We start from the raw sequence: 20,752 nt of genomic DNA on the forward strand, positions 1-20,752 counted from the left end.
TTTAATTTTGGGATTATGTGATTATTTGTTTGATTTGATTCAAAACCCAATTATTATTTGCATGAGGAATTTATATTGTTGCGTTTAATGTTTTAAAAGATTGGCCACCTTTTAATGATTTAATGATTTATGCATGACTGACTAAATGATTGTTTAAATTAGATTCATAGGCAATATAAATCACATGCTTGACTATGAGATCGAAAGATGATTAGCTCATGTGTGGGAATCGAGGAAGCTTAGTGAGTCAAATCCCCTTCTGAGATTAGAGGTTTCCAAAGAACTTAATACTTATTTATTTCGTTGATATCTGATCAGAAATCTGACAGTAAAATTGAATTAATAAATGATTAATATGACTTGGGAAAGCTTATTAATTAATTAAGGAAAATCCACCATCACATGCAAATAATTATAAAATACATTAAAGGTATTTTCGATTTTGAATCAGATTGAATAGATAATTCCATAACTCATATTAAATGAAATCTAAACCCTAGTGCATTTATTAATTAATTTTTCTCACAAAGAATTCAGTTTTTTCATTTATTTTTCTTTTTATTCATCCGATTAATTAATTAGTTCAACTTAGGTTAAATTAAAATTGTTTTGGTATTGTGATCTAGTCCTCATGGGATCGACATCTTTTTATCACTATATGCATATTTGACTAAGATACACTTGCCCGAATTAATTGTGCATAAAATCACACATCAAGTTTTTGGCGCCGTTGCCGGGGACTAGTTTATTGCATATCAAAACTACATAAGTTAGCCTTAGATTGAACATTTTTTTGTTTTCTTTTAGGATTTGTAATTTTAATTTAATTTATTATTTATTTTTTTCTCATCTTTTAGAAAAAAAATTAATTTTTAATTTTTAGTATTTTTCTTTTTCTTTGTAGGTTTCCTGGTGCATGACACGGAGTAGTGGTGGAGAACTGATACCCATTGATCAAGAAATTGAAAAAACTTTGAAAAGGCAAAAGAAGGAGAAAAAGAACAAGATGGAGCAAAAACAAGCAACTCAAACTAATCCAAGGACATTGAGCTCATATGCTACACCTACTCTAGATGGCACTACATCAAGCATTAGGAGGCCCAATGTGCAAGCAAACAACTTCAAGATCAAGCCTGCAATTATTCAGATGATCCAGATGAGTGTACAATTTTCTGGCCCTAATGATGATCCTAACTCTCATATTGCTAATTTTCTTGAAATATGTGATAGTTTTAGGCATAATGAAGTTAGTGAGGATGTAGTTCGACTTAGGTTGTTTCCCTTTTCCTTGAAAGATAGAGCAAAAGAATGGCTTAATTCTCTTCCAGCAGGTTCTATTACTACATGGAATGATTTAGCACAAAAGTTTTTGTCTAAATATTTTCCACCTTCTAAAATGGCTAAATTAAGGAATGACATAACAACTTTTTCACAATTTGGTAATGAATCCTTATATGAGTCGTGGGAGAGATTTAAAGAAATGCTTAGGAAATGTCCTCACCATGGTTTACCTATTTGGATGCAAGTGCAAACTTTTTATAGTGGCATTAATCAATCTTCTCGTTCGATGTTAGATGCAACTGCAGGTGGTACCCTTATGAGGAAAGCTCCCGAGGAAGCATATGAACTTTTGGAGGAGATGGCAACCAACAGTTATCAATGGGACAATGAGAGAACAAATAAAAAGGGAGTTGGAATTTATAATGTTGATTCTATCACTGCTTTATCTATTCAAATTGCTAAATTAAATAAGAATTTAGGTAATTTGGGGGTTTCAGCTATGAATGCTTCTTCTTCTTCTTCTTCTTCCCATTTTCTTCCTTGTGAGCTTTGTGGGAGAGGGGGACATGCTAGTGTAGATTGTCAAGTAGGAAATCCTTTTTCTTCTGGTTCTTCTGAACAAGCTAGTTTTATTTCTTATCGTGGCAACAGGTCAAATTTTAATCCCTACTCCAACACTTACAATCCAGGATGGAGGAGCCATCCTAATCTTTCTTGGAGTAATAATCAACAAAGAGTGCCCCCTAGCTTTCAACAACAACAACATCAAATTCCACAGGAGAAGAAGCCAAATTTGGAAGATATGATGGCAAAATTTATCGATAGTACAGAAGCAAGAATGCAAAGCTTGGAAACTCAAATTGGACAACTTGCCCAAGCAATTTCAGAAAGACCACAAGGAGGCTTGCCTAGCAATACTGAGAAGAATCCAAGGGAGCATGTAAAAGCCATCACTTTGCGAAGTGGAAAAGAACTTGAAAGTAAAGAAAAAGATGAAGAGCGTACAAAAGAGGAAGAAAACCAAGAGCTTGAAGCCAAAGAAGAGGATCGTGATTTATCAACGAAGAAAAAAGGGAGTTCTTCTTTACTTAATTTAAAATCTTACAAACCTCCTCTTCATTTTCCTAAAAGATTTTTGAAGGCTAACTTGGATAAACAATTTGCTAAATTTTTAGAGGTGTTTAAAAAGTTGCATATTAACATCCCTCTCCTTGATGCTATATCACAGATGCCAAGTTATGCCAAATTTTTGAAAGACATAATTGCAAACAAAAGAAAGTTGGAGGAATTTGAGATGGTGAAACTTAATGAAGAATGTTCTACAATTCTACAAAATAAATTGCCTCCAAAACTTAAGGATCCAGGGAGCTTTTCTATTCCTTGCACTATTGGTGGAATTAATTTTGATAAGGTTTTATGTGACCTCGGTGCAAGTATTAATTTGATGCCATTTTCTGTTTTCAGGAAACATGGATTAAAAGAACCAACACCCACCACTGTTTCTCTTTAGTTGGCTGATAGAAGTATCAAATATCCAAGGGGAGTAGTGGAGGATGTTTTGGTAAAAGTAGATAAATTTATTTTTCCTGTTGATTTTATTGTTCTAGACATGGAAGAAGATCATGATATGCCCCTAATTTTAGGGAGACCTTTTCTCGCCACTGGGAGAGCTTTAAATGATGTCCAACAAGGAAAACTTAGCCTTAGAATTAATGATGAAGAAGTTGTGTTTGATGTGTTTAAGGCTATGAAACATTCAAATGGAAAAGAAAATGAAGTCTTAAGGATAGATTGCATTGATGATTTGGTGGATAGGAAATTTCATGCATTAAGGTTAGATGACCCCATAGAAAATTGCATTGCTAACTCTTTTGATGTGAAGGATTAAATTTTAGATGAACAACACAAGGAGGCTGTGGGCTATTTGGGAGAAAAGCAAAAATTCAATCCATCCAAAAGACACAAATTGCTACCTTTGGATGTTTCCTCTTCCTCTTCTTCAAAAGCCAGACCATCAATTGAGAAGCCTCCTATTCTTGAACTTAAACCTTTTCCTTCTCATTTAAAATATGTGTATCTGGGGGATTCATCTAACTTACCTGTGATTATTTCTTCTTCTTTGATAGCTCTTGAGGAAGAAAAGTTGATGAGGGTGCTTATGGAGCACAAAAAGGCATTTGGATGGAGCATTGCTGATATTCATGGAATAAGTCCATCAATTTGCATGCACAAAATCTTGATGGAAGAAGGATTCAAGCCTATGGTGCAATCCCAAAGAAGGTTAAATCCTAATATGCAAGAGGTAGTAAAGAAAGAGGTGATAAAATGGCTTGATTCAGGTATTGTCTTTCCTATCTCTGATTCTTCTTGGGTAAGTCTTGTGCAAGTTGTGCCTAAAAGGGGTGGGATCATTGTGGTGAAAAATGAAAATAATGAATTAATTCCCACAAGAACAGTAACGAGATGGAGGGTGTGTATTGATTACAACAACAACATATCCAGCCTTTATCCCACTATGTGGGGTCGGCTACATGAATTCTAGACTTCCATGTATTTCTGTCTTTTGTCATATCCTCATTTAGATCCATATATTTCATATCAAATTTTAATGTCTCTCCCAAAGTCTTCTTGGGTCTACCTCTACCTCTTTTTGTGACTAATTGTTCCATTTCATCAACTCTCCTCACATGAGCGTCTCTTAGTCTCCTTCTCACATGACCAAACCATCTTAGTCTAGTCTCTCTCATCTTCTCCTCGATTGGCACTACTCCTACCTTATTACGAATAACTTCATTTCTAATTTTATCCTTTCTTGTATGTCCGCACATCCATCTTAACATCCTCATCTCCGCTACACTCATCTTTTGCTCATGCTGGTATTTGATTGCCCAACATTCTGAGCCATACAGCAAAACTGGTCTTATAGCTGTCCTATAAAATTTTTCTTTCAATTTTAATGGGATTTTACCATCATATAACACCCCCGATGCATTTCTCCATTTTAGCCAACCTGCCTTAATTCTATGTGCGACATCCTCGTGGATTTCTCCATCTTTTTGAATCACTGATCCCAAATATCGAAAATGGTCTTTTCTTTGTAAGATTTGGTCTTCTAATTTTATTATAACATCATCCACTCTTGCATTTTTACTAAATTTGCATTCCATATATTCTGTTTTCTTTCTACTTAATTTAAATCCCTTAGATTCTAAATTGTTTCTCCACAACTCAAGCTTAGTGTTCACTCCTTCTTTTGTTTCATCCACCAACACTATGTCGTCTGCAAATAGCATACACCATGGCACATCTATCTGAATATCTTTAGTGAGTTCATCTATTACTAGGGCAAATAAGTATGGACTTAGTGCAGAACCTTGATGCAGTCCTATTGTAGTTGTAAATGGTTTAGTATCCCCTCTGCATGTTCTGACCCTTGTCTCTACACCATGATACATGTCCTTAAGGGCTTGTATATAGGCTATTTTGACTCCTTTCTTCTCTAAAACCCTCCATAATACTTCTTTAGGGACCCTATCATAGGCCTTTTCTAGATCTATAAACATCATATGTAGGTCCTTCTGATGATCTCGATACCTTTCCATTAGATGCCTCAGTAAATATATAGCTTTCATTGTTGACCTACCAGGCATAAAACCAAATTGATTTTCTGACACCTTTGTTTCCTTTCTGAGCCTCTGCTCTATTACTCTCTCCAGTTTCATGGTATGACTCATTAACTTAATTCCTCTATAATTTTCACAGTTTTGAACATCTCCTTTGTTCTTGTATATAGGAACCAAAGTACTCTTCCTCCACTCATCTGGCATCTTTTTTGATTTAAGGATGGCGTTAAATAGTTGCGTTAGCCAGGAGATGCCCTCTTCTCCCATGCATTTCCATGCTTCTATTGGTATATTATCTGGTCCCACTGCCTTGTGATTTTTCATCTTTTTAAATGCTTGTCTGATTTCATTTGAACTTATGCGTCGATAGAATGTGTAGCTCACATTCCCTTCAAAGTTACTAAGATGTCCCAACCTAACTCTTGTGTCACCACCATCATTGAATAATTTTGTGAAATACTTCTTCCATCTCTCCTTAATCACTCCCTCATTTACTAAAACATTTTGATTGTCATCCTTTATGCATTTCACTTGATTTAAATCCTGTGTTTTTCTTTCTCTTGCTTTAGCTAATTTATATATATCCCTTTCTCCATCTTTTGTATCAAGTCGTTTATATAGATTCTCATATGCTTTTGACTTTGCTTCACTAACAGCTCTTTTTGCTGTCTTTTTTGCTTCTTTATAATTTTTTTGATTTTCTTCATTGTTGCATTGATATATCGTCTTATAGCAAGTTTTCTTATTTTTAATTTTCAATTGTACCTCTTCATTCTACCACCAAGACTCCTTGAGGTTAGGGGCTCTACCATTTGTCTCTCCAAGGACTACCTTTGTCGTGCTTCTCAAAGCATTAGCCATTTCCTTCCACATTTGGTTTGTCTGTCTTTCTCCATTCCATTCTCTTCTACCCCTTAATTTTTCTTTGAAGATTAGTTGTTTCTCCCCTTTTAAATTCCACCACCTGATTCTTCGATTTTGTTTTATGTGATTTTTTCTCTTCCAATTTCTTACTTGGACGTCAAGTACTAGAAGTCTATGTTGAGTAGTCAAACACTCTCCCAGTATCACCTTACAATTCCTACAACATAACCGATCCTCTTGTCTCATGAGGAAGTAATCTATTTGGGTGCTTGAGGTAATATTTTTATATGTGATTAAGTGTTTGTCCCATTTTTTGAACCTAGTATTGGTTATAATGAGCCCATATGCCATAGCAAAATCTAGGATAGATTTACCCTCATTATTAATTTTCCCGAATCCATACCCTCCGTGTACCTCTCTATATCCGTTTTCGTCTCTACCCACGTGCCCATTTAAGTCACCTCCTATAATCACTTTCTCTCCTCTTGGTATCATTTGTATGAGTCCCTCTAGGTCCTCCCAGAATTTTGCTTTTATCTCATCACCTAACCCCGCTTGTGGTGCATATGTACTAAAGATATTTATAGTCATTCTTCCTAGACTAATCTTCACCATAATAATCTTATCCCCTATTCTCTTTATATCCACTACCTCATCTATTAAGCTTTTATCCATAATAATCCCCACTCCATTTTTCGCTCGATCAGTTCCTGTGTACCATATTTTATATCCAGCTTCTGATAAAGTTTTTGCTTTTTTCCCTACCCATCTCGTCTCTTGAAGGCACATAATATTAATTTTTCTCCTAATCATCACATCCACCACTTCCATAGCTTTGCCTGTTAATGTTCCTATGTTCCATGACCCAATCCTTAATCTATGATTTTGTTTTTGGCCTTGACTTTGGATTTGATTTTGTTTTTGGCCTTGACTTTGAATTTGATTTTGTTTTTGATTTTGATTTTGGTTTTGGTTTTGATTTTGATTTTGGTTTTGATTTTGATTTTGATTTTGGTTTTGATTTTGATTTTGGACTAGCTTCTTTACCCACATCCGTCCAAGCAAATGCGGGAACCCTTGCTCATTTATCACTACATCCGGGCGCCGATGCAGCGGCCCTAGCTCACTTGTCACTACACGAGGGCAGTGTAGCACGTTGCTATGAAGGGTTACGCCCACGCCCAAACAATTTTTCATAATTTGTCTAGAGTTCATGTTTTGGATCCAACTAAGTTTTACGTTGGCTGTCGGCTACCTAACACAACCCTCCTCCTTTATCCGGGCTTGGGACCGGCAGTGTAGCGCATCGCTATGAAGGGTGTGTATTGATTATAGGAAATTAAATGATGTTACTAGAAAAGATCACTTTCCCCTTCCATTCATTGATCAAATGATTGAAAAACTTGCGGGTCAAGAATTTTATTGTTTTCTCGATGGTTATTCTGGTTATCACCAAATTCCTATCGCTCCTGAAGACCAAGAGAAAACTACTTTTACATGCCCATATGGAACATTTGCATTTAGGAGAATGCCATTTGGTTTGTGTAATGCTCCTGTAACATTTCAAAGGTGCATGATCTCTTTCTTTTCAGACTTCATTGATGATTTTATGGAAATTTTTATGGATGATTTCTCTATTTTTGGATCTTCATTTGATGCATGCTTACATAATTTGTCTTTGGTGCTCAAAAGATGTGAGGAATCTAACCTTGTTCTTAATTGGGAAAAGTGTCACTTTATGGTTAGAGAAGGGATTGTTTTGGGCCACAAAGTGTCATCTAAAGGCATTGAAGTGGATCGAGCCAAAATTGAATTAATTGAAAAACTTTCTCTTTCTAAATCCGTAAAAGAAGTTAGAGGTTTTTTGGGACATGCAGGTTTTTACAGGAGATTTATTAAGGACTTCTCTAAAATTGCCAAGCCTTTAACTAATCTTCTAGTAAAAGATGTGCCTTTTCAAATCATTGATGATTGTATACATGCATTTAATTGTTTGAAAGAGAAATTGATCCAAGCTCCTATTGTTTCAGCCCCCATGTGGAATTTGCCTTTTGAGATCATGTGTGATGCAAGTGATGATACTCTAGGTGTAGTTTTAGGACAAAGAATAGACAAGAAATTTCATACCATTTATTACGCAAGTAGAACTATGAATGATGCACAGAAAAATTATTCAACAACTGAAAAGGAACTACTTGCTGTAATGTTTGCTATTGAAAAATTTAGACCTTATTTGATATTATCTAAAGTAATTGTCTATACTAACCATTCTGCATTAAAGTATTTACTTGCTAAAAAAGATGCTATACCTAGGTTGTTAAGATGGATTTTATTGCTGCAAGAATTTAACCTAGAAATTAAGGATAAAAAAGGCATTGAAAACTTGGTGGCTGATCACTTGTCAAGATTAGATGGGGAGCATATGGAAAGCATGGCTAAACAATCTTTGCATGATGAATTCCGTGACGAAAAATTATACTTTGTACGAGATAATGATGAACCTTGGTATGCTGATTTTGCTAATTTTCTTGTAGGTAATGAGTTACCCCTTGACATGTCATTTCATCAAAAGAAAAAGGTTTTATCAGATGTAAGGTACTATCTTTGGGAGGAACCATACTCATATAAGATTTGTGGAGATGGCATGGTGGCTGCACTCCCACCCTGCAATTAAAACACAAAACAAAACACAATAAAAATTTTATATTTTTTTCTTTATTTAGGTGAGAGGTTTATACTCGTCAGTGTACGAGTGCAGTTGTAGTCCAAACTTAAATTTATATTTTCTGAATGAGTTCAGGTCGTCCACTGAGAGATTTATTTATGGCAAAATAAAAAGAATGTCACACAAGCACACACGCATTTGGACAAATTGGCAACAAGATTTTTTATGGTTTTTTAACCAACAGATACTAGGAAATAAATTAAGGCAGTAATTGAAATAAATACTTTAAGTGAGAATATAAAATTGGATAGTACTTGAGTTAAGACAATTTCAGTGCCAACCCGTTGATTCCCAAATTTTAACAGATAAGGTTAGTAACATTAATTTAATTTCAGATATGAGGGTTTGTTATTAAATGCAATTAGAGATTATGATAGTTCTAGTTTAAGCAATCCCCATACATGATATGTGAGATTCTAATTTAAGCAACTACCATAAATCCAATTACAATTAATATACAAGACAACTAAATTAATCATCCGGGTTTGGGTATGATAGCGTTTCCAGTTCTAGTAACTCTCATGCGTGACATGAAAGCTCTAAGTTAGGCTTACGCTCCAATCCAAACCTAATGATTTCTCAATAATTAAGATACACTCATACTGAAATTTAAATTAATGTTACTTATTTAAAGCACAGCTTTCTTTGGGAATCATTGGCGTTGGACACTGTCCTTGCCTTAACCCAAGATTAGATTTAGCTACTCATTTCCATTTAAAAGTTAATTGACATGAATTTAAACGACGTAATTTAAATAACAGAATTTAAATGATAAGAATTAAAATAGCAGAAACTAATCGACCATTTAGGCGGTGGATAATTAAAAGACAAGAATTAAAATTGCAGAAATTTAAAGGCATAAACTAACCGGCCATTTAGGCGGTGGATAATTAAAAGACAAGAATTAAAATTGCCGAAATTTAAAGGCATAAACTAACCGGCCATTTAGGCGGTGAATAATAAAGTAATAATAAATGACATAAGAATTTAAAAGAAGAAAGGAAGAAATAAGATCACAAGAGAAAAAACTAAAGAAAATGAGAGAGAACAAAAGCAATTCTCAAAGAGAGAATTCTAAGGAAATAACTAAACTTTGATTAAAGAATAATAATCACACTTACAAATGCAATCAAGTGAGCTATTTATAGGCCACAAGATGCAATACAAACCACACAATTTCAATTATTCAATTAGACATAATTATATCTAATGGGCACTCACACACTTAAAGTTAAATGGATTTTAGCTATAATACACACCTAATAAAGCACTCATAAAGTTAAATGAATTTTAGCTATAATATCCACCTAATAGTTAAATGGATTTTAGCTAAAAAACACACCTAATAAAGCTCTCACATAAAAAATAAAAATAGATTTCTATAAATTGATTTTTTAATCTTCATTAGGATTAAAAATAATCCTTGGGCTTTCTCCAAATAATATCTTCCATGGGTTGCTCAAATTGGGCTTTAATTCTTCATGGGCTTGAATTCTTCATGGACTTTAATTTTTTATGGGCTTGATTTCTTCATGGATTTGATTTCTTCATGGGTTTGATTTCTTCATGGACTTGAATTCTTCATGGACTTGAATTCTTCATGGACTTTAAGTCTTCATGGGCTTGAATTCTTCATGCCTAAAAATAATTTAATGTTATTAATAAATTATATATTATATATATGTATTACACATGGCACATATATATATATTATATTATATTATATATATATATATATTACATGCATGCATATAATGATGTATATGTATTATATATAATTTTATATATTATTATTATTTACTTTAGAACTTCATTTCATTCATCTTTCAATTTAAAGTTGCATATAACCATAAAATATATATTAATATCTAATTTAAGCCATTTTTAAGATCAAAAGAAGGGTATAATTATAACAAAATTTTTACAAAATTAACCACTAATCACATGGTGAGGAGATGCGTACCACAGGAGGAAATGCATAGCATACTCAGTTTTTGTCATGACAAAGAAGTGGGTGGACATCATGGACCTTCTAAGACAGCGGCTAAGGTTTTGCAAAGTGGCTTTTATTGCCCTACCTTATTCAAGGATGCTTATGCTTATGTAAGTGCTTGTGATCGATGCCAGCAGACAGGTAATATCTCAAGGAAAAATGAAATGACCCTCAACAATATTCTTATTTGTGATATTTTTTATGTTTGGGGCATTGATTTCATGGGTCCTTTTCCCAAATCTTTCGATAATGAGTATATACTTGTTGCCGTTGATTATGTGAGTAAATGGGTGGAAGCTAGTGCATGTCCCACTAATGATGCAAGGGTTGTCATAAAATTTTTTAAGAAAAATATTTTCACTAGATTTGGTACTCCTAGAGCTATCATTAGTGATGGAGGTACACATTTTTGCAATAAACAATTTGAAAATTTATTGGCTAAATATGGTGTTACTGATAAGATGGCTACCCCCTATCATCCTCAAACTAGTGGACAAGTGGAAATTTAAAATAGGGAATTGAAAAATATTCTAGAAAAGACTATGAGCTTGTCTAGAAAGGATTGGTCTTTAAAATTAGATGATGCACTTTGGGCTTACAAGACAGCTTTCAAAACACCTATTGGAATGTCTCCTTATCGACTAGTTTTTGGTAAGACTTGTCACCTTCCTGTTGAATTAGAGCATAAAGCATATTTGGCTATCAAATTGCTTAACTTTGATTTGCATGCCGCAAGTGCACAACGAAAGATGACATTAAATGAGCTTGAAGAATGGCGGCATGAAGCTTATGAAAATTCTAGGCTTTATAAAGAAAGAACCAAGGCATGGCATGATGCTCACATTAAAAAGAAGGAGTTCAAAGTTGGAGAGAAGGTTCTTCTCTATAATTCTAGATTGAAGCTTTTTCCAGGCAAGCTAAGGTCAAGATGGAGTGGTCCATACACAGTAACTCAAGTTTTCCCTTATGGTGCAATTGAAGTCTCTCATGAAACTAAGGGAACTTTCAAAGTTAATGGGCAACGATTGAAGTCTTATGTCGATGGTGGACATATATCTTTCTCCAAATCCACCATTCACTTGAAGGATCCTTGAAGAATGAGATATAGTCAAGCTAATGACTATAAAGAAGCGCTTGATGGGAGGCAACCCATTCGAAATATATATATTTTTTTATTTTTTTTATTTCTCTTACTTTTTAGAATATTCTTGGATTGATTTCTTATTTCAATTATTATTTTTTTCCTTCTTTTTAGGACTTGTTGAATCCAGAAATCCAGCCCCTCTTCTTCAAAAGAATAAGGCCAACAATTTTCCAGCATTTCAAGAAGACCTACATCAGGGGAGTATTGTTTTTCTTTTCCTCTTTTCCTATTTTTAAACATCGGGGACAATGTTTAGTTTAAGTGTGGGGGTGGGAATGGGAAATTCAATAATTCCAAATTTTTTTTTTATTGCCAAAGAAAAAAAAAGAAATATATAATGTGCATGAATGATGATTTTCTTTAGAAAAATGTTTTGTTTTCATATTTTGGCCGATTTCATGTTTCCTATTTTAACTTTGGTTCAATGCATTGTTAATTCAAAATTGGGAATTGTTCTATTTGATTATTGATTCTAGATTTAAGAGTGTTAAGGAAAAGGGATTGATTATGTTGGATTATCATGATTGTTGAAATATATGCTTCTTGATAAAATTCATGGGATTTTGTGATTATGCATGATTGATTATGTGAGAATAATATTGTAATTACTTCTCAAAACTAGGCCTAAACAGAGTTGAAGTAAAATGGGATGATGAAAAAAAAAAAAAAAAGAGCAAAAAAAAAAAAAATTGTTATTGTTATTTATCTACTCCTATGTTTTGAGCTACTTAGTAGTAACTGGGGGTTGACAGTGTGCTCCTACATCATCCTTCACGTCAAACGGTAGTTCAAAATATAAGTATGCAAATGCATTCTAAGCAATTATTTAGGAGAATAACCTGGTGTCTTCATCATAAAATGTCGACATTCGCGTCAAAAACCAAGTAATGCTTAGAAAAAAGTGATTCAAAAAAAAAAAAATTATCCCTGTTACTCCTTATGTTTGTAGTAGTGGAAAGAAGTGATTGCAAGAAAACTATTGTATAATTCAATTGTGTTAATTGCAAGATTTCATGAATTAATTTTCAAGTATGCATGGCATCAAAAGTGATGATTTTGCATGACTAATTCTTTCAATTAATACTTTTGGATTTAGAGTTAATATGATAATATGGATCGTAATCAATTTTGTGATTAATTATGCGTTGATATGTTATTGGAATTCGGCCAAGCATGAAAATGAAATGTTTATTTTTTAATTTCTTCTTTGCTTTGCTTGAAGACAAGCAAAAGGTTAAGTGTGAGGGTATTTGATAGAGCTTAATTGTATACATATTTTTATCTTAACTTTATGCTATTTTTCTACATAAATGTGTGTTTAAATGGATTTTACATTATTTTAATCTCTTTTTGTAGGAACTCGGTAAAGGAAATTAATTTGAAGATTTGGGCGTAAAAGAAAAAAAAATTATAAAATTGATTTTAAAATAAATAAATAAATAAATATTTTAAATAATTAAAGTTATAATATAATTAAAGTTATTACATTTAACAGTATATTAAATATTATATATGTTATTTTGTATATTATATTATATTATATATTGAATTATAATATTTATATATATATATCATTATAGTGGCATGAATGTGTGAGTGTGTGGTTTGTGTGTGTGTTTATATAATAATATATTAATAAAATAAAAAGGAGAATAGGATTGAAGCTAGGGCGGCCATGCACATCCTATACATATTATTATATTGGATTAAGAGAAGAGGGGAAGAGGCTTTTGGATGCGGCACAGTGAAGATTTCATAGAGGTTTCTGAGGAGGAGATTGGAGCTCCGCGCAGCGCAGAGTGGGGCGGACAAAAGAGAAAGGAATTAAGGAAGAAGGCAGCGACGCACACTGGAAGGAGACGCGAGCCTCTCGCACAGCAAAAGCAAGCGCACGAACGCAACCCAAATCTGGAATAGATCTGGGCAGGGAACTTCCTTCTCTTTTTAATTTTAGTGTTTGTTTTTATTTTAATAATGTCTAGCTAAATTATTTTAGCTAGGGTTTGGATGGATTTTAATTTTGGGATTATGTGATTATTTGTTTAGTTTGATTCAAAACCCGATTATTATTTGCATGAGGAATTTATATTGTTGCGTTTAATGCTTTAAAAGATTGGTCACCTTTTAATGATTTAATGATTTATGCATGACTGACTAAAGGATTGTTATAAATTAGATTCATAGGCAATATAAATCACATGTTTGACTATGAGATCGAAAGATGATTAGCTCATGTGTGGGAATCGAGGAAGTTTAGTGATTCAAATCCCCTTCTGAGATTAGAGGTTTCCAAAGAACTTAATGCTTATTTATTTCGTTGATATCTGATCAGAAATCTGACAGTAAAATTGAATTAATAAATGATTAATATGACTTGGGAAAGCTTATTAATTAATTGAGGGAAATCCACCATCACATGCAAATAATTATAAAATACATTAAAGGTATTTTCGGTTTTGAATCAGATTGAATAGATAATTCCATAACTCATATTAAATGAAATCTAAACCCTAGTGCATTTATTAATTAATTTTTCTCACAAAGAATCTAGTTTTTTCATTTATTTTTCTTTTTATTCATCTGATTAATTAATTAGTTCAACTTAGGTTAAATTAAAATTGTTTTGGTATTGTGATCTAGTCCTCGTGGGATTGACATCTTTTTATCACTATATGCATATTTGACTAGGGTACACTTGCCCGAATTAATTGTGCATAAAATCACACATCAGTAGGTAATTTATGTTCAAACCCCAATCCTCAGGAATGTTTCCATCATATTAACATGCTCTAATATGTATCCATCACGTAGACTGCATACATGACATAACTATGAAATGCATAAATACACGTTGATATCATTGATCATGCGCATTGTGGTCGTAGGGAGTACGAACTGGCACCGTTGCTTTACCAAGGGTGCACCCATACACCCCGGCTTCGAAAGAGGTGGCCGCAAAAATGGTGAGTAACATGAAGGATGCAGTTGACACCTACGATGAGTAAGACATTGCATACATGCATGAAATATGTTTTCTGTACCCTTACTTAGATGATTCATCATCTAACTTGGGCTTTGCCCATGGAATATTCAAACGTTCCAGATGGAGATTGTAGCAGACATGAGGATGAATGAGGCATGAAGTGGTACTTAGCAAGGTGCATAATAAATGAAATGTATGTTATGTAGCCCATGTATTTAAGTTCTGCTACTTCGAATTCTAAACGTTTTGAAAGAATGAGGATGTATAACCCTATTTAAGGTTAATATTAGTTGAGAATTTATGCTTTGTATTAAATTATGTTGAGGAGCGATGATGTAAGAATTGATTTAATGATCAATGTTAAGATATCAGGTTCGATCCTTCCTTCCGCATCTGATGTGTATAATGATTCTTTTTCGAGATAAAATGAATGGGAATTCTGGGACGGATTCAATGAATGATGTGGTTTAGCATTGGATTTGAAGGAAAAAAATTGATTGTCCCGTAATTGTTCCAATTTATAACACGCACGAAAAAGCGGGGCGTTACACTATTCGGATATGCTAAGGGTTATTCGGATATACCATAGGACATCTAGATATGGTACAAACCTATCAGGATATGAGGCTATTAAAAACTTAACCATTTGAATGCTACATGAGGGCTCATTAGAATGAGGATTTCAAATTTCTAAAGGCCATCCGAATGAAAGAAAATAGCATCCAGATGTGAGCTTTATCTATCCGAATGTATGAAGAACCATCCGAATATAACGTTGAAAATATATTGGACACATCCGGATATGATACAAGGTATCCGGATATCACTCACAGAACAAGCTAGACTCATCCAGATATGACTCAAGGTATTTGGATATTACTCACAAACATTATTGAACTCGTCCGGATACGAAAACAAGGCATTCGAATATCACTAAGCCATCTAGATATGGAAGAACCCATTTGGATACGACTCTCAATTCTTGATTAACTCATCCAGATATGAGAAAAACCATCCGGATGTCTGCAACTTTAAAACCCAAAAATGAACGAACAGATACTCTAATTTCTGATTCAAATCCTAAAGATCCTACACCATTCTGAAAGAAAACTTGAGAAAACAATTTCAGTCAACATGAAACAACTTTAGGGATGATTCAAAGATCGTGTATTGGAGAATTAATGTAACGGCCCGCCTCCCAGAGCCTCCCCATGCACAAAGAGGATCCATGAGAGGGTCATTACCTAAATGATATCGAACAATAACATAAACTAAAATCCACACACAACCCTTTTTAGAAACCACAACTTTTTACATCACATAACATTTCATATCCGTCCTTACATAATCATTCACAACAGGAGCCCACTTGGGCTTACATAGAATATACATAACCCAAAACATAAAAACGTGACTCTGACCAACACACGACACCCAGGACCTGGATTCGGGAGAGCTCTACACTTGTTATCATGGCTCAATGATTTGAACCCAACCTTATCAAACGTACCTGGTATCTCAGACTGTTCCCCTACCTGGAATGATGGAAAGCAAACGTGAGTCACAAGACTCAGCAAGCTCACGAAAGAAAGACTATCGATTAAGGATAAAACTCTTCCCCAATACCCCATGCAATTCATGCCAGTGCAACGACACACCATGCCATGCTCATTACATGCCTTAATTCCAAATGCATAACCACAAAGTCAATTGCACATACACGGTCCTTGGGGCCTACATACAACACACACTGGCTCTCAAGTCCAACATATAAACCTATCAGCAGCCCTGTATAGGCTAATTTATCATTATCCCACTGTGGGTGGAATCCCACTTCCCATAATCACTCACATTGTGGGTCGTATCCCACTTTCTCATAATCACTCTCACTGTGAGCCGTACCCCACTTCCACAGCATACACTTCATGGTGGGTGTCACCCATCCCCATCACTTATAACCACACATCCTTATCGTGCAATGCAACAAATAGGAAATGCAATGGCTTTTGGAGCATAAACGTGATGACAAGGCCCCTATAAACCAAGCATCAGGCCATGCTATGCCCACATAAGAATTCACACATGCGATATGCTCTAAATGCACCGGCTCACCTAGGGAACCCAAGTTGGCTCTTAGACAAACCGGGTCATGCAAATGCTCATGCATCTCAACACACGCCAGGCATGCCCCACCAATGAATGCAACACAGCCCCATGTAGCACACACATTATGATATGCACATAGTCAAGGCGAGAATCTAGCGGTACCAGCTCTTCTAGCCCGTCTAGCGCTTATCGTAACAACTGATGACTGGCGCCCATACATCTAGCCATCAACTACCACGACCCACAGTCAACAGTCAGTTGCTTTGTACCCCATACCCTTAAGACACACTCTTAGATGACAATAACTTATCTGCACTATACTTAGCATTTTATAGGCATTCACCATGACTCTTCATGCTCCTGACAACACAGACACCATTATGTTATTCGCATTCTCATCTCTTCTCATACACAGGAACCCATCTCCACATTCAGAATAAATTGTTAACATAACCCCATAATCTTGACCATAGCCACTTTCTAAGAACTTAGCCCGAATGGGTTCGGCATCATTCCCAAGAGAAGCAGAACGATACGAAGCTCCGTGATGGACGAAATGGAAGACACTAAGACAAATCGGCCATTTAAATAAGCTAAGTGAGCCTTGGAAGCCAAGCAAAAAAGGAGGGACTAGCACGCGCCACATGGCACACGGCTGGCTGCGCTGGGAGCATAGAAGGCACCCCGAAATGGCGCCGTTTTGGCGCTTGATGTGCTGGGAAAAATGCCAGCTTTTTCCTCCGCGTGCATGCTCGCCCGATTTGATCCCGCGACCTACCACCCACTACCCTCGCGCGCGACTGCCCGAGCCATCTGAGTCCTTCAACCATAATGGACACGCGATTTCTTTTAAAGTGACGCGCGACCTCTTTCTCTGAAATTGCAATAGCGCCCCAAGACTTCCAGAAATTGACACTCTTACCCCACTTCACAATTACCCCTTATTCCAGTTACACCCCAAATGTTTTAAAATTAACAACTTTTAATTTATTATTTTATTATTACAACTATTATTATTATTATTTATTTATTTTAGACAAGATGAACTAACATTTATATTGCTTACACTCCGAAATACATAACGCGTAAAAATTGATATCAAAATAATTTAGACCCATTATTGGGTTGTTACAATTAATGCAAAGAAACATCCATGACTTGCCATTAACTTCACTATTATACTAATATATATAATGTATTTGCTAACTGCTACTGATAAATCTTGCAAACCATAACGATAAATTTGGAATAATTGAGAAAGAATGCCAACATGCTCCTGTAAGAAAGGATTATAAGGAGAAGAACTTGCCTCGATAAACCTTGATCGGATTCAATGATTCGCAAAACAACTTTTGTTATGCCAAAATTGAACCCACTATTGTTGTTCTTGGCTTCTCTGATCTTCGCGACGTGAATAAAACACTATAAGAAAACATCAGTTTAGAGATGAATTTTTTTAGACGGATTTTTTTATCTCAAATTAGAGACGGAAAAAAATCCCTCTCTAATTTGAGACGGAAAATAATCCTTCTCTAATTTGAGAAAGGAAAAAATTCGTCTCAAATTTGAAATGAATTTCGAGATGAAAATTAATCCGTCTCAATTTGAGACGAAAATTTTTTCATCTCAAATTAGGGTCAGAATTTTTTATCTCAAAATCCGTCTCAATTTGAGACAGATTTTGGAGACGGAAACTAATCTGTCTCAATTTGAGACAGATGTAGGAACGAATTTTTTCCGTCTCTAAATCTGTCTCAATTTGAGAGGGATTTTGAGATGAAAATTATTTTGTCTCAAATTAGATACGGATTTTTTTTGGTCTCAAAATCCTTGTCAATTTGAGAGGGATTTTGAATTTGAGATGGATTTTGGAGACGGAAATTAATTCACCTCAATTTGAATTTAATTTATAAAATGTAAAATATTAAAATATTAATTTATAAAATGTAAAATTTTTATTTATAGATATAGAAATTAAATTCTAAACATGTAAATTAATATATTTCATGTGCATAAAATATAAAATAAAGTATATATACATGTAAACTAATATATATAAAAATTTATAAATTAAAAAATATATTAAATATATAATAATTAACTATTTGTAATAGTTATTAAATATATACAAAATGATCGCACTATTTGTAATAGTTATTAACATTCTTAATTATAACAAAATTTATTTATTTAATAATAAAAAAAATTAATTTAGCCTTGGCAAAATTTTAGAAAATGTATAAAAAAAATTAAAAATATATATATTAACTCTTTTTTATTTTTTAATCAATTAATTTATTCCATTATTTTTTATTTTATTATTAAAATTTTATTTTAATTTTTTAAACAATTACCCACACAATTGGTAATAAACAAACACTACAAATGTTATATAATAATTAACTATAAGAGCAAGGGTATGATGAAAATATAAAAGATCAATTTAGTTAGAATGGAAAAAAAATAATAATTGCAGCTCATTTGTCAGAGAATTACGTGCTAACCTTTCTAACCACAGATCGAAAATTACTCAAAATATAACATTCATTCCATATGCTCAATACATTTACAAGAGACTAACCATGAGGTAGTACAAAAAAAAAAAAGTCAAACCATAGAAACTGATAATGTTGCCGATGCTCAGTGTTAACGATGGTTGTCGAACACGACAGGTTCGAGCTTATCGATGTCATCCTAGAGTGGCATCTAGCTACTGTTAGTGTCATTAGGGTAAGGTAGGGAAGTGGCCTCGGGGAAACTAGGGAGCGAGGCATTTTCTGGAATGATGGGAAGATCAGGGCTCCAGTTTGGGTTTGTATCAGGTTATGGAACAGGTTGAGAATGTGCAAAATAGTGTGCGAATAGTGAAACCTACAATAGAGCTCGATAAGCTTATAGATCACTAACCTGTTGTTGAAGGGCAAGAATATGAGACACACAACCATAGACGGGATCCTGAAGCCGGGCTTGAGCTTCAAATAAGAGTGTCATAGTAGCCCCAAGCCGGTCACTTACCGGAACATGGGTCAGGAGGATGGAGGCATTTCTGGCACCAAAAATGCAGTGGATGGAAGGAAAATAAGTGGATCCTTCCTAATGACAAAAATAAGGAGCAAAGATGCATAGTGGGGTACACTGTCTTCTCAAAACTCTACAAGCACCGCATCGAAATAGATCGAACCTTGGCATGATAGATCTGAGTTCTGGGTAAATCTAAGCAAATCAAAATCACCACCGTCACCGTCGTCGAGCTCATTGGCAGAGTATATTCAAGAAGCTGTTAGGACAGCTATTGAATCCTTTCACGATCGCCTGTCAGCCCTTGAAGGCAAGTTGCCTCCCCCACCGCCATCTTCATCATCATCGCACCCGGATCCTTTGGATCATTAAAAAGATCTGTTATTTGTATAAATGATAGAATTTATTATGTATTTTTACTATTTATGGATGTGTTATTAGTATGGATGATAGATTTTACAATGTATTTCTAATATTTATGGATAATGTGTATTACTCTATGGATTTATTGTATGGTATGGATGATTTTTTTCAGTTCGTATATGTGTTTATTAGGTTGAATTTTAATTTTTTTTAAAAGAAAAATAAATTAATTTTTTTAATTATATTTAAATTTGAGACGGATTTAGAGACGAAAAAATTCATTTCAAAATCCCTTTAATTACGGAAAAAAATGACCGAGTGAAAAAATTCATCTCAAATTTAAGAGATTTTTTCCTCGCAAAATTTAAGACAGACTTAAAGACCGAAAAATTCATCTCAAAATCCCTCTCAAATTTGAGATAAAAAAACATCTGTCTCAAAATCCCTCCCAAATTTGAGATAGAAAAATCCGTCTCTAAATCCATCTCAAATTTGAGACAAAAAAATTTCATCTCAAAACCCCTCTCAAAATTGAGATGGATTTCGAGATGAAAAAATATGTCTCAAATTTGAGAGGGAAAAAATTAGTTTCTAAATCCATCTCAAATTTGAGACGAAAAAATCCATCTCTAAATCCGTCTCAAATTTGAGA

At 34.2% G+C, this 20,752-nt stretch overlaps 1 protein-coding gene and 1 non-coding gene across 2 annotated transcripts; one reads left to right on the top strand and one right to left on the bottom strand.

The window, feature by feature from the left end:
• Positions 1-1,006: 1,006 nt before the first annotated feature.
• Positions 1,007-11,580, top strand: LOC127811093 (uncharacterized). Its single transcript, XM_052350805.1, is given in 5 exon segments — positions 1,007-2,597; positions 3,177-3,620; positions 7,244-7,531; positions 7,646-8,354; positions 10,677-11,580. Coding segments are annotated over 5 exon segments (3,936 nt in total).
• Positions 1,403-1,509, bottom strand: LOC127812378 (small nucleolar RNA R71). Its single transcript, XR_008025882.1, has one exon. It is a non-coding gene; the product is annotated as a small nucleolar RNA R71 (small nucleolar RNA).
• Positions 11,581-20,752: the final 9,172 nt, after the last annotated feature.

This window comes from Diospyros lotus, chromosome 10 (assembly GCF_014633365.1).
Source record: "Diospyros lotus cultivar Yz01 chromosome 10, ASM1463336v1, whole genome shotgun sequence".
Lineage (NCBI taxonomy): Eukaryota > Viridiplantae > Streptophyta > Magnoliopsida > Ericales > Ebenaceae > Diospyros > Diospyros lotus.